The sequence below is a fragment of the Dama dama genome, chromosome 28 (genome assembly GCF_033118175.1).
Source record: "Dama dama isolate Ldn47 chromosome 28, ASM3311817v1, whole genome shotgun sequence".
NCBI classification, from domain to species: Eukaryota; Metazoa; Chordata; class Mammalia; order Artiodactyla; family Cervidae; genus Dama; species Dama dama.
The window spans coordinates 48579781-48589171 of record NC_083708.1 but is presented as its reverse complement, the minus strand read 5'-3'; the positions used below and the strand labels follow the sequence as shown (position 1 = coordinate 48589171).

At 37.2% G+C, this 9391-nt stretch overlaps 2 protein-coding genes across 6 annotated transcripts in view; one reads left to right on the top strand and one right to left on the bottom strand.

Moving 5' to 3' along the window:
* The window catches only part of TSTD3 (thiosulfate sulfurtransferase like domain containing 3), a 24719-nt gene continuing 15328 nt past the window's right edge, over positions 1-9391 (top strand). The window contains exons 1-5 of one of the 4 annotated variants that reach the window (XM_061131565.1): positions 1-156; positions 2548-2721; positions 2819-2978; positions 3286-3350; positions 5376-6214. In XM_061131565.1, coding sequence (XP_060987548.1) covers positions 84-156; positions 2548-2721; positions 2819-2978; positions 3286-3350; positions 5376-5797 — 894 coding nt within the window. In that variant the 5' untranslated portion in view covers positions 1-83 and the 3' untranslated portion in view covers positions 5798-6214. Of the gene's footprint in view, positions 157-2547; positions 2722-2818; positions 2979-3285; positions 3446-5195; positions 5222-5375; positions 6215-9391 lie in introns of those variants that run through there. The other 3 variants (XM_061131568.1, XM_061131566.1, XM_061131569.1) reach the window with 3 other exon arrangements.
* CCNC (cyclin C) overlaps positions 7586-9391 on the bottom strand; it is a 24701-nt gene continuing 22895 nt past the window's right edge. Inside the window, exon 12 of one of the 2 annotated variants that reach the window (XM_061131563.1) lies at positions 7586-8790. In XM_061131563.1, coding sequence (XP_060987546.1) covers positions 8736-8790 — 55 coding nt within the window. In that variant the 3' untranslated portion in view covers positions 7586-8735. The other variant, XM_061131564.1, reaches the window with a different exon arrangement.

Genomic DNA, 9391 nt, shown 5'->3' with positions numbered 1-9391 from the left:
TAGCCGGAGGGCGCTCGAGAGCCCGGCACCGCTCGCCGCGCGGCCGGAAGTGAAGGAGCCGGAGAACGCAGTAGTTAGCAGCGATGGTGCTGCAGCGCTTGCTGCCCTGGAGTACCTGCCGGACGATCTTCGGGTCTGCGGAGGCTGCGCTCTGGGGTGAGCTCAGTGGTCCCCGGGAAAAGGAAGGACGCCTAACCGCGGGCCCCTGGGAAAGGATAGCGTTCGTGACAGTGTTTGCTTCTTTAAGGCTTCCAGTTCAAAGTCAGACCCAGTACACTTGGCCCCTGGGAATGTAACACCCACTTACAGCCCTTGTTCCTTCAGATTCCGGGCTACCGGGGCCTGGGATTGCTCTCGGCAGACGCAGAGAGAGGGGTAAACATGACTTCAGGGGGCTCTCGTGTGAACAGTTAGAAAGGTATGGTGCTTGACTGAGCAATGAAGGTCAATTCGCGACTCAGGGAAATGAGCCGAGTGGGCAATTCCTGCCCGGGAGAGTCGCAATAAGAAGCCCAGTCTTGCGAGTTTTGCTTGTGACCCACTAGAGAGCAGCACTCACGGGTTGATGAAACCTAGTTATTATTAGCACGTTCGGCCTGTAATAGTAACACAACTGGCCAAACAGAAGCCAGAGAAGCGAAAGTGGTTAGTGCAGGAGGTGGTCTAGAACTCAGAGCAGACCTCCTGTCCCTTCTCTCTTGCTTAACATGCTGCCTCTCCTTTAGCAACAACTTTTGTGGATAAAGATACAGGGGCTCCAGCGTAACACTTCCCCGCCCGTTATTCCCTTCTAACTCTTGGTACAGCCTATGTAGTTGAAAATGTGTCGTCCATACAAATTATGTTATTTGGTTTTACCTTTAGTCCACAATCATTTACGGAGCTCCTAATCTGACAGACATCCTGCTGGGATACAGTTTACTTCACCAGTTGGGGGTGAAAGTGAAAGTCGCTCAGCCCTGTCTGACTCTTCGTGACCCCATAGGTCCATGGAATTCTCCAGGCCAGAATACTGGAGTAGGTAGCCTTTCCCTTCTCCAGGGGATCTTCCCAACGCAGGGATTGAACCTAGGTCTCTGGCATTGCAGGAAAATTGTTTACCGTTTGAGCCACCAGGGAAGCCCATTTGGGGGTAAGACAGACACAAATAAACCATCACCATACACAACCCAGTCGAGTGAGACTGCATTGGAAAGGATGGAGTTGGAGGTGTTAGAGAAAAGATGCCTGTTTCATTAAAAAAAAAAAATACTTGTAATACATGATTATATTCATTAAGCATTAAAGCAAAAATTATATTAAAACAAACAATAAAGCACACCCCTTTGAATACTCTCCCCAGATATGAGTATACATAAATAAATGTATGGGCTTCCCAGGTGGCTCAGCAGTAAAAAATCTGCCTGCCAAGCAAGAGATGAGGGTTAAATCCCTGGGTCTGGAAGATCCCCCAGAGTAGGAAATGTTAATTTGGGTATTCTTGCCTGGGAAATCCCATGGACAGAGGAGCCTGGTGGGCTATAGTCAGTGGGGTCACAAGAGTCAGACATGACTTAGCATCTAAATAACAAACAAATTTATGTGTGTGTGCGCACTCAGTTACGCCCAACTTTTCTTGACACCATGGACTGTAACTCACTAGGCTTCTCTGTCCATGGAATTTTCTACACAAGAATACTGGAGTAGGTGGCCATTTCCTTCTCCAGGGATCTTCCAAACCCAGGGATCATGTGTCTCTTCCATGTCCTGCATTGGCAGGCAGGTTCTTTACCAGCTGAGCCACTGGGGAATATTTAATATATAATGTGATCTTCTGTGCTTACTTTTCTGTAATTTTTTTTCTCACTTAGGTATTCAGAAGCTTAGGTATTCATGGCAGTACATAAAACTCTCTTAACCACTGCATATGTCCCATAACTATGAATTACCATAAAACTAGTCCCTTATTGATGGATATTTTAGTTTCCAATTTCTTTGCTATTATTAAAAGTTCTTCAATAATTATCATTGTACATGCTTGTGTATATGTACACCCTTCTTTGTGTATAAGTATTTTCCAGGAATAGATACCTAGAAGTGGAAGTGTTTGATCAAAGGGGAAGTGATAAGTGACATTTAACATGATTATAAAGGAGGCTTGAAGAGTGCCAGGTAGATGAGAGAGAAAGGTTCTCTTCAGAAGGAACAATGTGCATAAATCATGAAGGAAAGGTGAAAAGAGATTATTGTGTACCGTATAGATTATTTAAACCTCACAGCAACTCTAAGTTAAGTAATATTATTTGATTTTACTCTCCCAGAGAGTTTAAGTAATCTGCCTAGGGTCACAGAGCTAAGTGGGCAGGCCAGGATTTGAACCTAGATTTATCTGACTCTAAAACCCCTGTTCTTTCCACTATAAAAATGAGACTTTACATAAGAAGTCAAGTCAAAAGATTGACATGGTGAGCTGACTTGAACAATGGGGAAAACTCCTTTGACTTACTCTTTCCAGATACTAATAGCAGTATCATTTTGAAGATAGCTAATTTATTTTATTCTTTCCAGGTTTGAAGTCAATAAAAAGAAGCTGCCACAATTTTTGTACCGCTATTTGTCAAGATGTCACTTATATGGAACTGAAAAACCTCCTGAAGTCCAAAAAAATTATGTTAATTGATGTTAGAGAGCCATGGGAAATTCATGAGTATGGAAAAATCCCTGGGTCCATCAATATACCATGTAAGTGATGTGTTTTAACCTGATTTGTTAGGAAAACATATATCCAGTAATTGACTGTATCTAAAATTTAATTGAAATTCTTAACATTTTCTTACAGTGGATGATGTAGGTGAAGCTCTACAGATGAACCCAAAAGACTTCAAAGAGAAGTACAAGGAAGTAAAGCCATCCAAATCTGACAATCTAGTGTTTTCTTGTTTAGCTGGAGTGAGAAGCAAGAAGGCTGTGGTCACAGCAATATCTCTGGGCTTTAACAGGTAAGTAGCTTAAGGATAAAAATGGGTTTAGGATATGTATTGCAGTGTTTTGTAGGTATATTTTTATTGGTCTACTGAAGAATTTCATACTTACTATATTAATGGAAGGATAAGTGCAGATTCTTACAGACTGACTGTACTTTTCATTCTACGGTCCTTTAAATATGCTTCAAGTGTAAATATTATGATGAAAAGTCATTGCACTGCTAAATCTCTAAAGTCATCTTATCTTGAAAGTTCCTCTGAACCTTGTGCTGTAAGGCAGAAAAAATGGTTACAGCACTAATTATTTGATGTATGTTTTTAGTGCTCAACACTATGCTGGAGGATGGAAGGAATGGGCAACCTATGAACTTTCAGAGAAGAAACAAGGTAATTGAATTTTGGAATACAAGCTGACCGTTTCCTTGTGTAAATGCAGCCCAGAATAGTGGAATAAGCAAAAGAATAAAAATGTAGCCCTGGAACTACTGGTTAATGGGAAAGTGATTTTGTATTAGTCAATTATTTTTTGTTGAATCTTTTTCTCACCTATAAATTGGAAATATCACATCCCCCAGCCTACTTCCAAAGGCTAATGAGGATTAAGGTAATATATGTGACTCACCATGGAAACATAAAGGTTTCTAAAATAAAGGGATTCTAAAAATTAATTTTTAAATATTTTAGTACTGTTCAATAGTATATTCCAAAAGACCTGGTTACTTGTTATTACTTAACCATAATGTGTGACCAGGTGTTCAGCATAGCTTCTATACTCTTCCTCAAAGAGGCTATGAGCTAGACCAGTAGATCACCCAACAGACTTAACCTTAAAATACCAAGAATCTGGGATGCAGAAAAGTAGGTGAAGTACGAACAATGAAAATATATTAACAATATGCAAAGACTTATGCCACTGTGACCAACATGGTAGTGATACAATTTGTAATTTAAAAAAGTAATATGATCTATAGGGATAGTAACAGTGGTTGCCTCTGTTGAGGATAAGAGATTAACTAGAAAAACGAGGAAGATTTCTGGGGTGATGGAAGAGCTCTATATCTTGATTGAGGTGTTGGTACACAGGTATAATCATTTACCAAAACTCACTGAAGTGAACATTTTAAAATTATACACTGTCCATAATTATATCTCAATTAAAAATAATGAAAATATTATTAGACGTTTAAATACAAATGATTCCCACTAGCATGAGTACATTGCTTTAGAATGTTAAGTCCTGTACTTGTTCATATACTGGTGAGTGGTAAAACAAATTTGTGCTCTCTTCTGTCTCTTCAGACCCATCTATTTTTAGTCTCATTTATATAGTCACTCAGAACATGTAAGGCCTGGCAAGTAAACTTTAAGGACCTGGTTTTTGTCCTAAATGATTTATTAAGCTATTGGAGAATCTGGGGTAGAGATGTGATGTTATCACCTTGAACTTCTATTTCTGACATATCAGTCTAGATTCTAGCAGAGCAGACTCCCTACAAGAACTAGAAAAGATGGAAAATACAGGCAATACACACACACACACAGATACACTTTTCAGTGTTGGCTCATCCTCCTCAGCTTTCCTTCTCCCCAGATCGTGACTCTTCAAATCCTTGCTGCCTTTAAGCGAATTATATTTATATAAACAAATATTACTAGGGCATGTGTATTAAGAAACTGAGGAATTAAGAGCCACAAAGTTCACACAGAAGAAAAGCTATAGAGAGTGAACTGCCATTGAAATACTGGACCCAGCAAGAAATAGGTAAATACACCAGGCTTCTAGTTAAAACCCCTACTTCCAGAAGGCAAAACATAGTCAAATAGAAAGGAAATACTACAGAACACAAAATTATCTGTGTATACTTAATATATACTGAATATAAGTTTAACAACAATTATGCAATTAACTTGGGAGGATGATGGGAGTAAAAGTCCCAGGGTAGAATGAGTGTGGGGGCAGGGTGATGGTGGGGTGGATGGGAGTTGGAATGGAGAATAGGAGGTATGTGAGAAAGTAAAATCTTCATCTTCAATAGTAGGAAGTTGTGATGATATTTACAACTGAAAAAAATTAAAAGAAACTGGAGGGTAAGCAGAGGAGGCAGTAAAGTGTTTAAGAGCCTGGGCCTTGGAGTCCACTGCCCAGATTTTAATAAAAATCTAATCCAAGCTTGCCAGGAGAAATATCAATAACTTCAGATATGCAGATGATACCACCCTTCTGGCAGAAAGCAAAGAACTAAAGAGCCTCTTGATGAAAGTGAAAGAGGAGAATGAACAAGTTGGCTTAAAACTCAACATTCAGAAAACTAAGATCCTGGCATCCGGTCCCATTACTTCATGACAAATAGATGGGAAAACAGTAAAAACAGTGACACACTTTTATTTTTTTGGGCTCCAAAATCACTGCAGATGGTGACTGCAGCCATGAAATTAAAAGATGCTTGCTCCTTGGAAGAAAAGTTATGACCAACCTAGACAGCATATTAATAAGCAGAGACATTACTTTTACAACAAAGGTCCGTCTAGTCAGAGCTATGGTTTTTACAGTAGTCATGTATGGATGTGAGAGTTGTACCATAAAGAAAGCTGAGCACCGAAGAATTGATGCTTTTGAACTGTGGTGTTGGAGAAGACTCTTGAGAGTCCCTTGGACTGCAAGGAGATCCAACCAGTCCATCCTAAAGGAGATCAGTCCTGGATATTCATTGGCAGGACTGATTCTGAAGCTGAAACTCCAGTACTTTGGCCCCCTGATGCGAAGAGCTGACTCAGTGGAAAAGACCCTGATGCTGGGAAAGATTGAAGGAGAGAGAAGGGTCGACAGAGGATGAGATGGCTGGATGGCATCACCAACTCAATGGACACGAGTTTGAGTAAACTCCGGAAGTGGCAGTGAACAGGGAGGCCTGGCGTGCTGCAGTCCATGGGGTCGCAGAGTTGGACACGGCTGAGCAACTGAACTGAACTAAACTAAATCCAAGCTCTTGACTTGTGATTGGGTAAGTTACTTAACTTTCTGTCCCTAAGGACAAGAACATCTCTGAAATGACTGCCTGAGAATTAAATGACTTCATAAGGTAGAGAGCTTAGAATATACTCGTTACATAATAAGTGCGTGCTCAATAAATGTGATAAGCATGTTACTTGAAAACATGGAAGTAACACAACAGCAAAGAAATGACTAAAAGTTGCTCTGAGAGCAGGAATAAAAAGCAGAGAAAATGGAACTGGATCTGACATTTTCCTTGTCTTATAGCAACACTGTCCAAAAGAATTATGATGCAAGCCATTACGTGATTTTTAATTTGCTTACATTTAAAAAGGTAAAAGAGGTGAAATTAATTTTAGTAATTTTTATTTACTCCTAGGTATCTAAAAAATCATTTAAAACATATAATCATTATAAACAAATTTGATATCTTACATTCTTTTGTACCAAGTATTAAAATTCAACATATATAGCACATTTCAATTCAGACTAGCCACATTTTGAGTGTTCAGTAGCCACACGAGGCTAGCAGCTGTCTTACTAAATAATGCAGCCTATGGTAGTATTTAATTTTTTAAAAACAATACACATCCTCAATGGCTGCTAAATAAAGGAAGAGACAACCAGCCATTATATGCCTCCTGAGGGAAAATATCGATACTTTATACAGTAGTCTATAAAAGAAAAAGAAAAATTGAGCCTGAACCTGATCAATCTTTTGCATTCCATTACCAATATATAGAAATTCAGAGAAAAGAACATATTAAGGAGCATCTCAAAGATACAATCAGCAAAGTACATATGGTGGGAAATTCTTAGTGAACAAGCAAACCAAAATGGGGAACTTCTGAAATGAAATAAAGGGGGAATCCAAGAATTTTAAAAGATTTATCAATGAATTACACATGTGGTCTATATTTAGATCCTAAGTAGAATTATTTAATAATTTTTATGATATTGAAATAACTAAAAATATAAACACTAGACATTTATTACAAAACTATTTTGACAAATTCTTTTCTAGGTATTTTACTCTTAGGATTACATACTAAGATAATTATGGACAAAATATCTTGGATTTGCTTCAAAATAATATGCATACTGGAGGAAGTGGTGGGAGTTTAAAATGAAACTGGCCATGAGTTGACAGGTATTAAGGAGGCTCATTATAACATTTTATCTACTCTTGTATGTTTTTTACGTTTTCTACTTAACAGGTTGAAAATAAAAGTACCAGGCATATATATTTTCAAAATAAAAAATTTTTAGAAATATAGGTAGGCTTAAAAAAAAAATTAGGGCTAAGTCAATGACTGTGATATATATAATCATTCTGCCCTTCCAACCCAAGCCCAATCTTAATTCCTTCAGACCTGAGGAGAGCTTTTTTTTCTTATTTCATAATCCTAGGAGACCAATGTTTGTCAATGGTACTGACTTCATAATCTCTTTCCAGCTTATGTGATACTCTCCACAAGGAAGCAGAACTCTAAAAGTCTGTTTATAAACCATATGAAATTACTACTTGATAAACTATAGAAGGCTTTAATACTTATCCAAAGGAAGAAAGACTCCAAAAACAACAGAAAGAAGATTCAAAAAAGATAAATTCAAGACACTAGTCAATATAGCTGGAGAATGTATTTTTATTCTTGTAGTTTTATACTAGGAAGTCAACATTTAATAATCCATTATTCACAATTGAATTATAAAAATTTTTAATCCTTAAATTGTACATCAATATCCTATGACTCCAAATTTTATCACTCTCCTTCAAGTCTGAAGAAAACGATCATGTAATTTAGTAACTTCTACAGACAGCAAAGTCCCACTGACATAACATTTAGTCTGAAGTCCCACACTCAGATAAGAATTAAGAACAGCCAGTATCTAACTGGCCTGAAACCTGACTGTGTTCCTGGCTCAGGATTCCTGTAGTAAATCTGTAAGTCCACACTAAGACACAAAAATAAACCAGGGTGTGTACGTCATATAAAAACTTCACAGTAAAAATAACAAAAATGTTAACAAATTTCAACCATATTACAGTTCCCATCCAATTAGCATTCAAAATGCCTGATTAACTGAATTAAATGCAATTTTTAAAAATGTTTGCCCAGCATTTCAAAATGGTTATGGAGTATAACTTTTAATATGTCAAAGTATGCTGTACATATTGCACTTTTCTGCTAGGCTGGGCTAGTATCCTCCATGGCAAGATACCAAAGCTACTGAATAAAATATACTTTAAAATCATAGGTAATTGATTCATTTCCCTGAAATCATCATCATCATCATCACCAAAACCTTCCAGGATTTTGTAAGATTTGACTCCTTAAATACAATTTTAAAGTTTAACTTAAGGAGAAAAAAAAAGACCCCCATATATTTTGACTTATTTCCTTTTTTGGTCATTCAGTGACCAAAGAGAATTTTAAACAAATTATGTTTCATGTTTTCTGGCTTAATAAAAAGCTAAAATTTCTATTATCCAAATTAAGAAAAATTTTACTAATCAGAAGCTATTTTCAAAAGTCTCTGTATGTCTGTCTGTAGGTCCTCTTAGAACCTTTCCAAACTTTCATAAACAATAGATTTTAAACAATTATGTATTAGAATCAAATTAGGTAAGGAAAACATTTTGCAAAAATAAAATCACTTCCCAATATGCTTGACAGAAACAAGCTATTCATTTTCATTTGTGTTCCATTGAAGACATTACTGAAATCTGTCCAATGGTTTATTTCCAACTGGTCCACTATGAAATTCTTCGGAATGTTTTAAGATTGGCTGTAGCTAGAGTTCTGACTTCCATTTGGACCCTGCTCTCCTTCACTGTTCAAGTGGGGAAGAAAGAGATTTTACACCAATTAAAAGACTCATTTTCAACACCCTAGTAAGCCTACTAATTTTTAAGGTTATTCGTTGCTATAGCTCTATAAAACAAAGACATTAACAATCGTAAGATACAGATGTGGAAAAATTAAAGTCCAGAAGACTACATTTGGTTTTATGTTTTTATTCTTATGTAACTTGGTGCCCTCACACATATAGCAAGCATTCTGGAAGTTAGTGTCCATATACACTCAAAAATTTCAATTAGGGTATTTTGTTGTCATTACAGGTATCACTCAACATAGAGATTGTTCTAGGCAAATTTCCTATTATACATGGAAAATCTTATTCCTACTAATAATGAAAATCAAGAAGTGTTCTTCCAAAAAATTATTGTCCAAAGGCATAATTAATCCATATGTGAATACAGCAAACCTTTAAAAATCAGAAATATGGTAATTTCCTGGAAAGCACTGAATATTTAAACACTGAAACTGAAAATACCAGTAACTGTGGCAATAGGATAATTGCCTTATCTTGTCCATCAGCATCTTGCAGCTTCAGGCCCTGCAACTAGTGAAGAATCACTCAGGGAATTTCT